This window comes from Pezoporus flaviventris, unplaced genomic scaffold (genome assembly GCF_033815535.1).
Source record: "Pezoporus flaviventris isolate CSIRO_AGI_PZ_B2104156 unplaced genomic scaffold, CSIRO_AGI_Pfla_v1 ptg000063l, whole genome shotgun sequence".
In the NCBI taxonomy this organism is placed as follows: Eukaryota; Metazoa; Chordata; class Aves; order Psittaciformes; family Psittacidae; genus Pezoporus; species Pezoporus flaviventris.
The window spans coordinates 4,087,863-4,105,598 of record NW_026892611.1 but is presented as its reverse complement, the minus strand read 5'-3'; the positions used below and the strand labels follow the sequence as shown (position 1 = coordinate 4,105,598).

The following is a 17,736-nucleotide window of genomic DNA, read 5'->3' as shown; positions in this document are numbered from 1 at the left end:
AGCCGGCAGAGCGGGACACCCCATGCCACGGCCTGGCTGCAGGGAATCCCTTCCCAGGGAGCAGGGCAGCAGTGGTTTGCTCTGCTCAGCAGGTCCCGTCCCCTAAGGCTTTTCCAGAATGCCTCTTTGCACCCTGACACACACTCATGAGCATGCACACGCATGCACACACACACACACACACACACACACACGTGCACATGGACACCACACGCCTGCATGCACTGCAGTTGTGACTCCTCTCCTAACTCTCTGCTCTACGGAATTACCTTCTCGCTGCCTTGTAATTCAGTGGCAGGAATGAATGCATCATTTCCATTCATGTATCTAATATGATCAAAAGGTGTCTCTAAAACTGGTACTGTTTTCTCAAGGCAATTGTGCCATATTTCTGGTGGTTTGTCAGTCTCTGTGATTTGGGCCTAAACAGTCTTTTATGCATTTAAAGCTCCTCCATTTGAATGATTGTGTCCTCTGGTAACCTAGAAGACTGTTTGCTTTCCTTCCAGGAATGTTGTGCTCGTCCTCTCGGGAAGCAGCTGCTCTCCTAATGAAACCATGCCTTCCCCCCGGAGCCATGCTCCAGCACGGCTGTTCTTCCAGCAAAGCTGGCTTTCAGGCTAAGTTTTTCTATCACTTTTCCCTTATTCTGCCTTTTCCAATTCATGCCATTACCTAAAATCCAACCAAGGCACTTTGCGCTGTGAGCTGCTGGTGTGAGCTGAGCCACGGGGCTGAGCAGTGTTCATGTTTGTGGAGATGCTCAGCTCCAGCACAGCCATTCGTTGGTCTATTTTCTGCCTCAAACAGCTTCCAGACCAAATTTCTGTGTACAGCACAGTAACAGTATAATAATATTATCATAATATATCCCAGCTCTCATCCTCCATGACCCACGCTGGCCAGTCCCTGCATCCTCATCCCATCAGGCTCTGGCTCTCGTGCAAACACCGCTTTGTCACATTTGCACAAGAGCTGGTACATGGTGGGATGAGCTAAAACTGTCTGTGAAATGCTGCACCTTGCCAGCAAGTTATGAAGCCTTTAAACCATGATTTCTTAGGAAGAGCTGCTGTTTGCCCATCAGTCTCAATTACCTACAGCTTCTGAGCCCTGTAGCTCTGTGTGTGTGTGTGTGTGTGTTGCCAACTTCTTTCTTTGGAGAGCAATTGGATCTCTGGAAACCTAGGTCTCCTTTCCAAAGTGACGATCGTGTTACACCTTGTTTGATATGGGGGGGACCAACATTCATAGGGTTTTTTTTAATACCTTAGTATTTGTAATATACTCTCCAGATATGCATGGATTTTGTTTGAATGCCGGCAGCGTGTCAAGTAGGATGTTCCAAATAATCCTCTCAGTCTGTCACTGGTCCAGCACCTTAAAACCTGCCTTGGGTTTGAGCTTCCAGGAGAGCCACAGGAGCACCATGTCGGCTGTGCCTCCCTTTTCTGGTGAAGTTACTTTCAATCCATCATTTGTTTTAGCTCATCTTGCTATGAAACCGAAGTAGAGTAGGACATGATGTGTGTGTGGGTCCCTTCATTTTGTATCCCAGTCTTTTCTAAGCGGACATCCGTCCGTCCGTCCCAGCTGCATGCAGTGGTGGTTGTCATGCCAGGCCTTGTGAAATGTTTGATACCAATGTTTTGCTACCATGTGAAGGCTGCAGAAACTGTCCTTACCTGCATCCTAAAAGACTTTTGTATTTCAGTATTATCTATCTGTGTACTTTTTGTCAGATTTGTTAATATTTATAATGAGAACCCAAAATAAAAAGGGAAAATAAAAAAGGTTAGTGCTGGTGGTGTAGCTTTTGAATCTCCCCATGTTGCTATCATGGTGTCTGAGCTTGGGGCATCGCAGATGGAGCATTGAGCGACCCAGAGACACGAGATGAAGAGGATCTGGGGCCCAGCAGGGACTCAGGGGGAGCAGGAGATAGTTTTAAACCAGAGCATCAGGTGTTGCTGGACTTTATCCTCCACTTTGCAACCTCTTGCTGCTGAAAAAACACCACAGAAGACACTATAACAGTGTGGGTCCCATGTCCCCCACTTCCACCAGGACCCTGCTCTGCTTTGGTGCTGTGAGCTTGCACAGGGACCATAAGGGCCGGCAGTGGAGGGTGAGGGAGATCAGTCAAGACAGGATTATAAAACCAAAAAAAAACCCCAGGTCTTTCTGAAGTTCCCGTTAACTTCACAGCACCCAGGGGCCTGCTCAGCAGCAGCAGCAGAAGGGCATTGGAGATGCCCCATGTGGTGCCCGTGGCTGGGCCGGGGCAGTCTCCACATGGATTTTTGCCATCTTGGACACTGTGACTGTGCTCCCCAGGGTGAAGGTGCAGAGACACCTCCCTGTTCTGGGAGGGTGCCGCGTGCTCCAACTGCCTCCTGTAATGTCTGTTTTCCCCACTATAGTTTTGGGTTGATTGAATGTATATTTGCAGAGGTTAATACTCAGGCCAGGCTGCTTATCAGTGCTTAAGGCAATCCCCTCCTTGGAGGCTGTTATTTCCCTTGGGATGCCCTGATGATGTTAGCTCTTCACATCCACCTTCATCATCACTGCTCCTTGGCCAAGACTGTTGCATTGAAATGAAAACACACACACACGCTCACTCTTTACATATATATCCACTCCCTAAAGCAATACAAATATATATATCTATATGCACATACTATATATACCTGTATCCTCATGCATGTGCTTTAGCTTATGGCCATTGCACCTCATCCGGTTGCTGGGCGCCACTGAAAGGAGTCTGGCCCCATCCCCCTGCCACCTGCCTTTGAGATACTGATCTGCATTAATGAGATCCCCTCTCTGTCTGCTCTTCTATAGACTAAAGCCCATCTGCTGCAATCTCTCCTTGTAAGAGAGATGCTCCAGACCCCTGATCATCCTTGTGGCCTCCACTGGACCCTGCCAGTCGCTCCTTGTCCTTTTTGTGCTGAGGAGCCCAGAACTGACCACAGTTCACATGAATGAGTTAATTAATTACATGCTTGTCTCTGCAGGAGCAGCAGTGGGACAGGATCCAGAGCCAGGCCGAGCATCCCTGGACACATGCACGTGTGGTGCGTGTCAGGGCAGGGACAGCAACTAAGGACCAAGGCTCTCCCATCTCAAGCTGGGCACTGGGTTGGTGCTACATGATCTGTATTGGCCCCAGCCTGCAGCAGCCCAGGAAGAGTCCAGCCCCACACACAGCGTTAATGCATCAACCCCATTTAATGGGCTCAGGGGACCAAAGCCTTGCATAGGGCTGCGGCCACCCAGGGATGTGCAGCCGGGGAGGGGGGGAGTGGGGTGAGTGTCAGGGGTGTCTGTCAGTGTACAGCTATACATAGCTAGCTATATAACTATATATATAAGTATATAAATTCACTTTCTATAGTATTTTTTCTATAGAAAGTGAATGCTATATAATTATTATATGCATACAAATATGTAATTTATATGTGTGTGTATAAAATGTATAACATAGAAATTATTAATATATAAGTATACACTATATCATATAGTGTACGTGTATATACTGTAGTGTATACTTTATGTGTATATAGAACTCTACATACATGTATACAAGCTATATATGTATCCATGTATGTATGGACATGCATTGTTGTATATTATTTTATGCATGTGTATAAAAAAATATAAATATTTACATAGCTATATATGTGTATATGTATCTGTTTATATGCTACATCTACTATATAAAATATATACTGTATATATCTAATATTCTATATAAAAATATATATGTGAATGTAAGTATCATATATAGTTACAGATACAGGTAGCTATATTCAAAGGTGTACATACCTATGAAAGCATGCATATATATGCACTCTTTATAACATAATAAAATATGTATTATATATATACTCTGTATGTTTATATGTATGCAGTACATATAAACGTGTATGTCTATGTGTATACCTGATATACCTATATAAGTCTATATGTATATCTGATATAGATATGCATATCTATGTGTATAACAGATTTTTATTTAATAGGTTACGTAAGTGTATTCTACATATTATATAGGTAGTCTGTATTATATATTATATATGTATGACGCACAGTTACAGGCAGCATGCTTGCTCATGATCTTCCTTGCATGCTCCATCCAAATACATTCATGTATGAATGTATATGCATACATACACACTAATTCTTTTAGGTAATATTATAAATATGTAATATATATTATATAGGACCTATATTTAGTTTTAAAATATGTTATTTGGTATATTACTATATTTAATGTATGTTTATCATGTATATTTGTAACTGAAGCAGCTGAACCAGACCAGGGCCAGCACGTGGCTGTTGGCAGTAGCCGGCTGGCCGCCCTCAGGAGCCAATGTGCTTGGCTGGGATTTTCCTTTGCTCCTTTTCCCAAGCAAAAGGGGAGCTTCTGCCTCCATCCCAACACCCTGCACCTCGCTGAGGCCATGCAGGGCTGGGCAGGGGACATCTTAATGGAGAAGGCAGCTGGGAAGCAGAAGGCAAACCAATCTATTTACTCAATTAAATGATGCACTATTCAGTCATCAGGTTTTAAGTCACCTTTTATCCCCTCCAGAATAAAGAGCTGATTATAAAAGGGGGGGTGGGAGGCCAAACCCTTCAGATTAAATAAAAGCTTAAGGTATTTCAATGCAAAGCTCCTCTGGGGTGCGTCAGCCCCTCCTGCTTTATAAAGAGGCTTTGCATTTGGGGAGGGTCACCTGCATAAGGGGCACCGGTGCTACTGCTCCAGAAGACCCATGTACTCCAACAGCTCGCAGGAGCCCCCAAATAACAGGACCCCGGGGCCTTTTGACGGCCCCCAATGGCCCTACCAGGCCCCACGGAGCACGTACCTGTCGGTGGCCGTGCTGATGGGCTTCGTTGTGGTCTTTGCCTCGGTTGTGAACACCTTGGTCATCGTGGTTTCCATCAGGTACAAGAAGCTCCGGTCGCCCCTGAACTACATCCTGGTGAACCTGGCCGTGGCCAACCTGCTGGTGACGCTCTGCGGCAGCTCCGTCAGCTTCTCCAACAACATCAACGGCTTCTTTGTGTTCGGCAAACGGCTGTGTGAGCTGGAGGGCTTCATGGTCTCCCTGACAGGTAAGGGCACAAACCTCAAGACCTGTCTTGGTCTTTGGCTGGGGCTGTTGTGTTTAGTAAAGAAGCTTTGGGGAATGTTTCACTGCACAAAACCTTTGTCAGAGACATTCCAGTGGAGAAACTGGTTGTAACCACGATGCACCACTGACACGCAATTGCCAACTTCATTTTTAAGGGTGAAACAGCCTCCCAGCTACCCCTGTCATAACAAAACCCATCTGACTTCTTGTTATGACTTCAACAGCTCTTAATCATTGTCTGCCAAGTCCCAGCACAGGCAGCAGAGCAGTAAGAGCCTGTTCCCAAGCCAACCCTCCTTCTCTCCCAGGTATCGTGGGGCTGTGGTCCTTGGCCATCCTGGCCTTCGAGCGGTACATTGTGGTCTGCAGACCCCTGGGAGATTTCCGGCTCCAGCACCGGCACGCCATCAGCGGCTGCGCCTTCACATGGAGCTGGTCACTGCTCTGGACGACCCCACCGCTCATGGGCTGGAGCAGCTATGTGCCCGAAGGTAGGGGGGGATGTGCTGCAGACCCCAAAGTGTTGCCCTCTTGCATACAGTTCTCAAGAATGGAGTAGTTGGAGAGTGTCTGTGCTGGTACTTGGAATTTAACACCACTGCTTGCGCAGTCAACGATCCTCTCTCAGAGGTTGTTCTTCAGCAGTTACCCACTGCTTGACACAATAAATTGTTCTTCCATGTCTGATGGCCATTGGAGCCACGGGCTGCTCTGGCCGCTGGTGCACAACAAGCAGCACCCAGCACACACCCAGCCCAAATCTGCTTGCGGAGAGGGAGAGGCTCGGCATAACACTGTACATCACAACACATCACTCTCCTCTGACACAGCAAGCAGCCAGCCAGCAAACGTGGTGGCTGATCTCCAAGTCACTGGGGATGGAAAAGCCAGAGGTGCTTGAGCAGCATCGATACAAGGGGGCAGTGCTGGTGGCTGCTGTTTTGGAGGCTGTTACTGAGACCCTGTCCAAGCCCATGACCAGTTTAGGCTTGATTCAAAACTTACTTGTTCCAGGTCTGAGAACCTCTTGTGGGCCCAATTGGTACACCGGTGGCAGCAACAACAACAGCTACATCTTGGCCTTGTTTGTCACCTGCTTTGTGATGCCCCTCAGCCTGATCCTCTTCTCCTATGCCAACCTGCTGATGACCCTGCGGGCAGTAAGTACGGCCAGTACAGGCGAGTTAATGGTTTTCTGGTCACAAAACTGACGGTAAGGCTACATCACCCCATGTAGCCATGGGATCATGAACCTCACATCAGGTTTTTGTGACAGTCACCAGAGCAGCCATCTCCTGGTGCTGATGTCAGAGTGCCTGAGGGATGGAAATGCTGTTGGAAGTTGTTAATGGGCATCTCTCTTCCCAACTCCCCACAGGCTGCGGCGCAGCAGCAGGAATCAGACACAACGCAGCAGGCAGAGAGGGAGGTGACGCGCATGGTGATCGTGATGGTGATGGCCTTCCTCATCTGCTGGCTGCCTTACACCACGTTTGCCCTGGTGGTGGCCACCAACACAGACATCACTATCCAGCCAGCTCTCGCATCCCTGCCCTCCTACTTCTCCAAGACAGCCACGGTTTACAACCCAATCATTTACGTCTTCATGAACAAACAGGTGAGAGAGAAAATCATTCACTAACGAAACCACGGCTTCACTGGGGCTTCTGGAGAGCAACTTAATGGCCTCATAAAATACGGAGGAACCATCTATCTTACCTGGAAGCGTAGATGCAGGCTCTGGGAGTTGCTGTATAAGCTGCAAGGTTTGGGGGAATAAAATGCAAAAGGAGGGAGCAGCCTCTGAGCCCAAAGGAGAGCTCATTTTCTGCTTCCATTATTTTACGGGGTCGGACAACTTAATTTTAGATCACAAACTGCTCATTGAACAGACAAGGCAAACAGAATGAAACTTTTATTGTCAATGAACTGCCAGGGCCTGCAAGGAGGTGGGCTGGGAATTGATGCAGATCTCACCCAAACTACACCAAAGTGTCCACCCCTCAGCCTCTGCCCCCAGGTCTCGAGGTGGACACCAGCTTTCTGCCACGACACATAACCTGTCCCCTCCTGCCCAGTTTCAGAGCTGCCTGCTGACAACACTCTGCTGCGGAGCCCACCCTGGGGGCAAGGGAAGAACTTTGGCTGCCCCCGGCCCCCATGCAGGCGCTGCTGCAGGCGGGCTGCGGAATAAGGTGACCCCGTGCCCCCCCGTCTAACTGCTGCCAGACCCTGCCCGCACCAACGTCAGCTCTGGGCTCAGCCTCGTCCAGCACGGGCAGAGAAGGGCCCTGTGGTGTCGCTGCTCCCCATGCCCAGGAGATGGGTGGCTCTTGGAGGTTAGAGAGGTCCCCGCAACCTGATGCTGCCCTGACACACATGATGTTGTCCTCTTGTGGGACAGGAGCCACCCCGTCATGGCTTGAACTGCAAACTTCCTTTGCTCTCCCAGGGAAACACCCCTGCAGCCCCTCACCTGGGGCAGCAGAGTCTTTTAAGAACAAAACAAAGCACAGTAATTTTAACTCGATGCAAAACATCCCAGGTGGCTGTTCCGGCCCGGAGGGAAGTTGAACATGGTCCAGCTGTGATACCACCTCCAAAGCGGTTATGTTCACCGACCCTAGACAGACTGAGCCCTGTTTGCATTGCCCGATCCCACAGTGACGTCTGAGGTCACGCTGGGAAGCTAGCACAAACCCAGTAGGTATGTTTAGGTGCAGACTGTGTTAATAAACATTAATGAATATGGACAAGGTCACAGGTTTTATTGGCTGATAGAGGGTGCAACAGCGAACAGCTTCCTGCTACTACAGCTGGCACTGTGTCTCGTGTGGCAAGTGCCACATAGGCTGTGGTAACTGATGGCAAAGAAACCAGCTCAAAAGCACAGAGATGGGTTTTGTTGTTTTGGTTTTTTTTTTAACATATTTAAGGCAATAAGGTCTTAAATCCACTGATTTTCCAGCAAGGGTAAAAGCACAAGCTGGAACAGGCTCTAAGGACAAGGCACAGCAGAACCACTGCTGCCAGAACGCCAGGACATTATCAGAAAGTAAAATATGCCACAGCCTGCAAGAAACAAATAAAAGACAAAAACCCTCCATGGGGCTCCACGCCTGATCTTGAACCTCAGCACACAATGTTTACCCACAGCAGCTGCAGTTACACTTCTGGACTGCAAGGCAATTCATGTGATTTAGGAGCCTATGGGCAAGGCTTCTAAGCTCCAGGTCTAGACAGTACCACAGACAGCAATTCCCCAAGACTGTTTTATCAAATCACTCTACCTTTAAAAACTCCATCCACAGCTTGTCTGCCTTCATAGTAAATCATCTTTCAAATTTTGATTCTGCTTTCAAAATGAGACTGATCCAGTCACAAGATGATTTAAAGGTTCATGCTCCGCTCTGCAGTTTTGTTTCTATTGCACATGATCCCAACACACACTTCACCCCACTCCTCCTCCCACCATCTTCCACAGCTTTTGCTGTTGCAGCAAACCCATGAAGGAGGTAGAGGGAAGCAATGCTGGAAGTTGTTCCTCACCTCACTTAATTGCCTCACTAGCATGCAGTCTGCAAGCTGCTAACAAGCAGTCAGAGCAGCAATTTGGACTAGCAGAGATAACCATGAGATTTGGGAGGCCAATTTGTTTTTTTCTCTGAGGTTCTCTGCTCCAAAACAAGAACAAAACAGAACTCCCCCAATGGAGACCAGTACAACAGCAGGTACAAGGAAGCTGGAACACAGCTGCTTAGAGAATGGACATTTTTCTTCTTGTCTTCCTCAAACTGATTTCAAGGCTTCTGCAAGTGCCTCCATCCTGGGTGCAGGGGGACTGGACACACATCCTCACCCCCAGCCCTGTCTCCTCACCTTCCTCTGCTTCTTTCCTACACACCAAGCAGCTCAGAGAGGAATTAGACCAGCTCAGCTTCACTGTTTTTAATTTAATTAATTGGCTTTCATTCTCTATGAAGCCCCAAAGCACCATTAGACGGGCCCCCTCTGATCTCCTCTGCTGTCTTTTGCTGGTCCTTGTTTAATTGTTCCTGTTAACTACAGCTTTTGTGTCCATGCTTTATGTTATTAGGATGAATTACGTTCACGTTAAATCTGGGAAAGTACAAGCAGCTGAAAAACTGTAGTCGCTAGCTGCTGCATTCTGGTCTCGATAAGGAGAGCAGGCAGGCTATGGGACTAGTGGAAAGGCTCTCTGCCAACAGAAATAAAAATTCTCCACATTAAGATTAAAAAAAGATAGTGAAATAGTTCACCATCCGCTCACAATTTGGGCTGACAGATAAAACAGACAAATAAATGCTAGAAGCTAAGGAGATTTTTACATGTTGAAAACCAAAGTAATACAGTTACATGGATATAGAAATGCATGTGTGCTTGCTCCACTGCCACACTGCTGCAGCCCTTCAAGTTTTAATTTCTTTTTATTTCATTAAGCAAGTTCAGGAAAGATAACAAAACACTGCCCAAAGTGACAGAGAATGCCCAAAGTGAGAGGGAATGCCCAAAGTGAGAGGGAATGCCTGCTTATCAGTTATGTGTCACAAGCCACTAAGGACACAATAATACAATAAATTAGTGATTTCACTTTTGCATGCATTTGTCATGACTCTGCTGCTTACAGCACAATGCTCTGCACAGCCCCAGGCCAATGTGAAGTAGGATCTTCTTTCAGCAGCTTATATCAAGAAAATGAAGTTCTTCTGCCTGCAGCAAGGATACAGAACTCACAGGGAAAACCAGGTACCTGCAGTTGACAGAAGGCCCAGGTTAGAAAATATTAAACTTTGGCCTGGACAGAATGATGTAATGCCCAAAAAATGAACCCCATTTCCCATGCACTGGCACTGCTGTTAACTTGAGGGGCAGAACTCAAACTGCAGCCTCCTTTTGCTGCTGTTTCTGCTCTAGCTCTATCGCTACCACACCACCACTAAATAGATGGAACATCTATTTTTTCTTGATTTCTGAAGAAAGCTCCCCCAGGTCTGCCAGTCTGCAGCATCTTCCCTGGAGTAGCTCTGTCAGTATCTAGTTTAACATACAGTCTGGTGATGGGAAACATAGTTAACAACCAGTGAAAAAAACCCCAGACTCCCCAGAAAACACTCAAAGCCAACCCCCCCCCCCCCCCCCCCAAAAACAGAAAAAGAACCACATGGCAGCACAATAACCTTAGAAACTTTTATTAATTTGGTTTAACAACTCTGACCAACACTTACAGGTAGGCAGCATTTCCCTGCACAAACACGAATGGAAAGGCAAGATGCTGTACACCCAGCTAAAGGCAGCAGTCAGGTAGACTGGGACAGGGACAGTCATCACACCTCTTGCACCTCAACAGCATTTATCACAAGAAAAATTAACTATGAAGTTGCTGTACTCATTAAAATCCAGATCCAAACCTCAATTATATCCAGGGACTTTGGTGGTTTTTTGGATGAGGCCTTTACGAAGAGTGTGGTTTAATTAAACAACAAGTATTTTGTAATACTAACCAGATCTTCTCATACTCCACCTTTTTCTCATTAGCTTTTTGCACAGCAATTAATCCCCTTAATCAGTCAAATCAGTTCAACACTAGATCAAAAAAGCACTAAGAAAAAACAATAAACTACCTTGTTAAATTTAATGAACAAGGGAAAACACACACCAGAAGGCTGACAGAAAATAGAGTCATTATGCTAATACTGTGCAGAGAGATACTCTGCAACCCCAGTGAATGGTCCACAATGCTGTCAGTCTCAACTGCCCCTCAAAACTGGAAAATTTCCTCTGGACAACTTAAGCCTAGAGCAGCTTCCTCTCCTTTAAAACCACAGGGTAGAAACAGTACCCAGAAATCAAGAAAAGCAAAAGCCTAGCCTGTGCAAGCTCCACAAATTGAGTGCTAACAATATAATAAACGTGATACTGCCCAGCACAGCATCCAGTAGCTTTTACAGATGAAGAGGACCTTCTGAACTCCCCCCTGCACAGCTTCCTGGTGCTCTGCCTGTGGCCCCAGCTCCCTCCTTTTTTCCATCATCTTCTGGATCTTGCAGACTTGCAGCCCTTGAATGACAGAAATATTGTGTATGATCCCAATTTTTTATACTTGCTTTTACACACGATGAATACAGAGCACTAAACCAGAAGCCTCTGGAGGTATCAGATGCCTTTTATTTTACCCTGACCTATACTGGACATCTGCCCCCTTCAACCCCCAAAAATCTGCCTCTCCTCTCTGAGACTACAGATGTGCTGTAGTTTTACATATGCAGACTCTAATGATTTTGAATGTAACAGCATTGAGTAAATGTAGTCTAACTACAAGTGGGAATGGGCTTTGGATCGAGCCATTTATGAACACAGCAGTATATATACTGCAGGGATCAGCCTGCCCTGCTGGCAAGATCCTCCTGGTTATCATGACATTTGCCTTCTGTGTTTAGTAACAACAACAATTCCTGATGCAAACACAAGAATATCTTGTGTTCCTTAGTAATATATGTTAGGCATGATTGATGACTATTCACTGGCGTTCAGTTTCTAGGCTCTGATCTTTGGTGCTACGAGGAAAAAAAGTTACTTAGACTATGAATCTTTTCCTCAAAGTGATGTATATGGGACTTCTGCCGTTTTCTTTGTTTCCTCCTATATTGCCATGACAGTATAACCATCTTCTCAAACTCTTCCTTAAAGCCTTTTCTAAAGAGCTTTCATGATTCTGTTTACTTACATTCTTCTCCATCTCAAAAAATCTACAATTTTGTCAGATTATCTCTGATTTCTGTGACGACTATGCACTGCCTTCCAAGCCTACTGAAGTATTTGCTTTCCACCTACAGGAAATTATATTAACAAAACATTCATTTCCCTCTTAATTTAGTATGGAAGATTCAGATTGCTGTCTCCAGGCAAGTTCCCTGACACACTACTCTCTAAGGAGTGACAGCCCATTTTCTTATAAGCAAGTTCTGCATAGGTCTGTACACAGAGCATAAAATAAACTTATGAACAAGAGAAAAAAATCAAACCAAAGAGCATGTTCGTGAGGTTGTTCTTGGATCTCCTCATCCCCAGGAACTGCACGGATCATCCTTTCTAAAATACCATCAAGACTAGAGTGAGCCCTGTTGAGTAAAATATTGTAAATGGATGCTGGCAAGTTTAATGCTACACATTTTAAAAGACAACAGTCATAATTACCAGGGTTCTTAAAAAAGTTAGCTTCCTCTAAGCAATAAATCTTGTTAAAATATATGAAACCATTATTCTAAATCTTTGTGACTCAAAGCCAAACATGCTTTATCCTTTTCTCCATACCTTTCTGTTTCCTCCGATAGATTAAATGACTCCTTAGTCCATAAACTATGATCTCCTTCATTTCTCTCAGATTCTTCTTTTGACTCTCTGTCTTCCATTTGAATTTGATTGGGAACTATTACACATAAACAGAAATATTTTAATATCAAAGGTATGAAGGAAGATAATAAAGAAATTAAAATGTGTTTTCATTTACTATACTTGGGAAGCTTCCAGTTGTCTGCCTCCCAATTACTCTTTCCTCAGCCATCTGATTTTCTACCAGTTAAGCAAATTCACATTCTCTGTAGTCAAAGGTGGCCAGTAGCAAGACCTAGATAAATATTTTACTGCAACACATTTTTAGATTCACAGGACTGAACATCTTGCTTCATACTAAAATGAAAAATACATGTAGAAATTAATCTTTAATCTTTCCCTTTACAATCCCAGATATGGGAGAAAAATCAAAAGAAAACCTGTGGATGTTAGCTTTGTTACCCTGCTTAGCAAAATCCAATGATACCCCCAAGAATTATCTCAGTAACTTCTGTTCCCTACAGCATGTGAATATATTCAGCCACCTTCTGCTAAGCTATGATAAGCAGGAAGCAGTAGGCTGTCACAAAAATGGAGTCTGAAATAGCTGCACTTTATGCAAATACAACAAAACCACAGCGATAGAATGGCAAGCAATACAGGCTGCTGCATTCCTTACCACCTAAAACCAAGATATTCCTATGAATAAACTCAGTAGCTTCTATCCTTTGGGAAAAGATCTAACAAAGCTGTAGGATAACACAAACAAGTGCCAGTATCGTTCTCAAGTGACTATGCTATTTAGCTTTTTTACAGACTAACTCATGTTCTGCCTTCTTTTTTTTCCTTTTTTGTCTATTTTTTTAAACTGCTCTTCCCTTTGTGACTCATTGGAAAGAAATGCAGAGCCTATGAAGATTTAGGTTTTTTGCTCCTCTGACATTACTTGCTGTACATCTGAAAATTATTCTCACTTATTACTATTTGCAGTTCAGAAAGCAGAGATTCATGACTGCTATCTTTGGTATCTTTGTAAAAGAACAGGAAATATAATACTGATTACCCCAGTGGATGCTATTTTCTTACACTATGAGATCAGAGGCATTATTTCATTACGGTGAATAAGAACCACAAGTGTGCACTGGCCACTTCCTCAACTGAACCACCCTTTCACAATGGAAACCTCAGTTCTCTCTTACATCAGCTGCCCACCATCTATACTTCTGTGGGTTTCATCACTTCTGTTTGAACACAGCATACGTTACAGTGCCATAATAAAAGTAGAAGATTAATTCCAGTAGTTCAAACCAGCAAGCGTTCCACACCAGAACCCTTTAGACTTTAGAGAGAGAATATACAGAGAAAGACAGCAAACACTGGTGGAGGAGTTACTATTTGCAAAACCACTGCATATAACCTTACTGAGAAAGGGAGAATCCTCTTAAATTTCTGCTGAACTACAAATACACACACACAAAAAAGTGCTAATAACTGAAATTTATCATATAGTTGAACATACAGGGACAAGCACCCAGAGCAATTCTGCAGCAATGCAAAAGTGATTTTCCATTTGCAATCTCTACTTCAGGACTATTATCAACTAACCATTTATTTGCACTCCACAATCATACAACCCATTCTCTTCGAAGTCTTGAGCAACGGAATCTTGCAGCTTTAAATATTCTGTTAAAACCAGCACATTTCCTTATTCATCTACTCTTTCTAAATTGACATTACACAATGTAAAGTACCATATTACGTTATCCATCCAAACCCAGATGAAAATCTTTACATAATCTATAGTTAGTTCATGTACTTATCCTAAAAATTGTCTCTATCATTTATTCACTTGACGCCAGTCTTCACATGTCCTTGTTTTGGTGAATAAGGAACTAAAGAGATTAGAATGTAGGTACCATATTTCTCAAAGAGCATAGGAGCTATATACATTTAATTATCCCAATGTCTGGTTTGTAACTGAATAACCAAAGCAAATTCTTCGGTAACACACACCAGTAAAAACAACGCGGTGTTTTCACGCTGTGTTCTGTCTGAAGATGTATGTGATTACAAGAAGAAACGTAAATCACTGAGACTAAACTCTGCAAAAATACCCGAGGGATGCAGCTGCCTGGCTTGTATTCATTTTAATGGAGAACATGCAGTGCTCCAGGACACCTTTGAAAAGGTCTACACAAAATTCAGTTCCAGTGTTAAATTACATCTTGACTGAACAGACTGGCTGCTGTCTTCATCAGCAAGTAACCATTAGGTGAAATGCAGACAGTTCAGGGACTAACTTAGAGAACTGCCAGTTACTTACGTTGTTGATGCCTAATCTCCTAATCATTGACCTGACTGCAACTAATTTGGAAGCTCTTGTGTATTTTAGTAGTGAATGACTTGGGATAAATCCTGATTGAACACAGCTGGCAAGCCTCATACCATTTTGGGTGAAGTACCTCTTACCAATTTCATCCAGCAGCTCTTGAGCTGGTGGAGGCAGCTCATCAGTGAAGTGGTTAGATGCCTGTGAGAGTGCTGAGATAGAAAAAGAGTCTAGTTAATTAGCAGTGATTAATCCTTAATAACTGTGATACAGGCTTACATTATGACAGCATCTTGCTGACATATTTATCAACCTGTATGAGTCTGGCTCATTCACTTTTTATCCTTAAATAATTTCATAAATGAAAAAATCCTTTACAGCTAGACTTGCACATTCAGTTCTCAATGCTGTATTGCAAGTTTTAGGCTAGTAATATTTACACTTTAAAGGTAGGTTGACTGGAGGCCAGAGTTCTTAGTCTACAGGTGCAAACACAAAATCCACAACCTAATTAGCACTAGCAATACACAGTTGTGTGCAACTACTGTATCATCCCTATAAAAATTGACGCCAGAGATAGAAAAAAGAAGAGGGAGTAAAACTGCACAAATTTTTCAAAGCTGTTTCTCTGTTTACTGATCTTTCCATTTGGGCTGAGTTAAGACACTTACCAGATGCCTTTCTGGTTCCTCTCAAGGATGAGGGAACTGGCAACCCATCCTGTGGAGAAGAGGAGACTGTGTGGAGACCTCATAGCAGCCTTCCAGTATCTGAAGGGGGCCTATAGGGATGCTGGGGAGGGACTCTTCATTAGGGACTGTAGTGACAGGACAAGGGGTAACGGATTAAAACTTAAACAGGGGAAGTTTAGATTGGATATAAGGAGGAAATTCTTTGCTATTAGGGTGGTGAGGCACTGGAATGGGTTCCCCAGGGAGGTTGTGAATGCTCCATCCCTGGCAGTGTTCAAGACCAGGTTGGGACGAGGCCTTGGGTGATACAGTTTGGTGTGAGGTATCCCTGCCCGTGGCAGGGGGGTTGGAACTTGATGATCTTAAGGTCCTTTCCAACCCTAACTATTCTATGATTCTAAGATCATACTGAATGAAACACAAGGTAAATGGAAGAACTGTTGATCTTCAATCCTCCCCTTCAAAATACTAAACCCCAAATGAGGTAAAGCCTGAATTAAAATCTTAGTTGACCATTACATTTTAAAATAAGCTCTTCAATCAGTTCAGAATATGAAAACAGAGGTAGCATCCAGGTAAGACAGATATGTCAAAAATGTTGCTTAGGCTGCTGTGCACTCATCTTTTAGCCAGCCACAAGGTACTGTCAGCTATATAATCTTTATCTGTTTCAATACTCTGTATGAAAAATTAGATGGGAGTTCTCTGAAAGAGCAGTTCCAACATCTCTCAAGTTCCCATTCTCTGCTTTGAATCTTTAATAATTAAAGCCAGGCACACCTGTCCACTAGAAGGGCCCACAAAAATCAAAACTGTAATAACAGGCAAGTCCTTGCTGTCCTCAAAATGCAAAGAGGTGCTTCATATACTTAATCCTACAATAAGATTTTAAACAAGAAAGTAACACAGTCAAGTATCTCTGCAGAGGCTGTCAGGGCAGCACTGCACTGTTAATGGGCTTAATGGATTCCAACTGTCTGCTACAAACACAGAAAGACACAGACCTAACCCGATGACAACAAATGCAACTGCTACTGTTCTGGTTGAACACACTCCAATTTAACCTTTAAATGATAACTCCATCAATGGATAGCAGTAAGAAAAGCAAAAAGGAAACTATTTTATATATAACTGTCTGAAAAGACAGTTAATGCTGTGGCTCCAGGACACCTTCAGTTCCAAAAAGATTACTGAAAAATCACTAAAATGACCTTGGAAATTGTCAACTCCAAAGAAAGAGGATTTTTTGATACAGAAAAATTGATAACATTATGCCACATCTGTGCAGAATGAGGACAAACTTAATCCCCTAATACAAGGGCTTTCTGAACCTTTACTTGCTTCCAAACTACTAGATAGAGTCTTTCACCTCACTTCTCTTTCTCAAAGACTCACTCGTTTATGTACTCCCCCCAAAAAATTTGAAGAATGTGAAAAACTTACATACTTAAGCATGAATGCACATACATTTATTTCCATTAAAGTTTATACCCCACTTCCACATAGTCAAAAGCCTGTAGTTCACAAAACACATTCAGAGTGTGCATTCAGAGTGGTTCAGATAAGCACCAGAAGACCAAGTGATCAACCACCCCCTCTGCCCCCAATAGAAACACACCTTTTCTACCCAACCACTTTGCAGATACCTACCACTTCAGCGTCCTGAGATTACCACATCCAATGCTGGGAAATTCTTTACAGCCAGTGAAAGGGTGGAGGTAAAGCAAAGCCACTTTGAAGGTGGTTAACATTTACATACAATTAGGTGCAAGGGGAAGCCAACTCTGTGTAATCAATGGCACACACTGACTGCTTTGAAATCAATCCGAATTCCTGTCATTATGTCTACAGACCCGGGATTCCAAAACACCCACAGAGACCTAGAAATACTCCTGTGCTTCTTATCTTGCATTTGTTTTATGGAAAAATAGTTTCTAAAAATGCTTTTAAATGGCTGGCATAAGGCAACTTTTCTAGACTTACAGGTTGATTCAGTGCGGATGAGCAAACTCCTGAAGCAACTGAAGGAATCTCAGCGCTCTTTCCCTCCTTATGGGCTGTAGTGAATATCCTGGATGCTGCAGAGATCTCTTCAGAACCGCAAAAGGAAGAATCTGAAGCTACTTCATGGCAGCATTTGTATTTTTCAAAGGCTACTGGATTTTTTTCTTCTAGAATTAAAATAAGAGAGCAGAGCTGGAAAGTTCTTTTT

The 17,736-nt window shown here is 43.9% G+C and overlaps 2 protein-coding genes across 5 annotated transcripts in view; one reads left to right on the top strand and one right to left on the bottom strand.

Moving 5' to 3' along the window:
* The first annotated feature begins 162 nt into the window (after positions 1 to 162).
* LOC133277938 (pinopsin) lies at positions 163 to 6,803 on the top strand. Its single transcript, XM_061470281.1, has 5 exons — positions 163 to 194; positions 4,826 to 5,133; positions 5,462 to 5,644; positions 6,168 to 6,313; positions 6,532 to 6,803. Exons 1-5 carry the CDS (start codon positions 163 to 165, stop codon positions 6,793 to 6,795), a joined length of 933 nt encoding a protein of 310 aa, XP_061326265.1. The 3' UTR covers positions 6,796 to 6,803.
* Positions 6,804 to 10,347: 3,544 nt separating this feature from the next.
* Positions 10,348 to 17,736, bottom strand: part of TEX14 (testis expressed 14, intercellular bridge forming factor) — a 29,640-nt gene continuing 22,251 nt past the window's right edge. For 3 of the 4 annotated variants that reach the window (XM_061470264.1, XM_061470265.1, XM_061470266.1), the window contains exons 23-29: positions 17,508 to 17,695; positions 15,504 to 15,552; positions 14,973 to 15,044; positions 14,109 to 14,186; positions 12,486 to 12,600; positions 12,197 to 12,292; positions 10,348 to 11,231 (exon numbers count right to left, since the gene is read on the bottom strand). In XM_061470264.1, coding sequence (XP_061326248.1) covers positions 11,117 to 11,231; positions 12,197 to 12,292; positions 12,486 to 12,600; positions 14,109 to 14,186; positions 14,973 to 15,044; positions 15,504 to 15,552; positions 17,508 to 17,695 — 713 coding nt within the window. In that variant the 3' untranslated portion in view covers positions 10,348 to 11,116. The remainder of the gene's footprint in view (positions 11,232 to 12,196; positions 12,293 to 12,485; positions 12,601 to 14,108; positions 14,187 to 14,972; positions 15,045 to 15,503; positions 15,553 to 17,507; positions 17,696 to 17,736) is intronic. The other variant, XM_061470267.1, reaches the window with a different exon arrangement.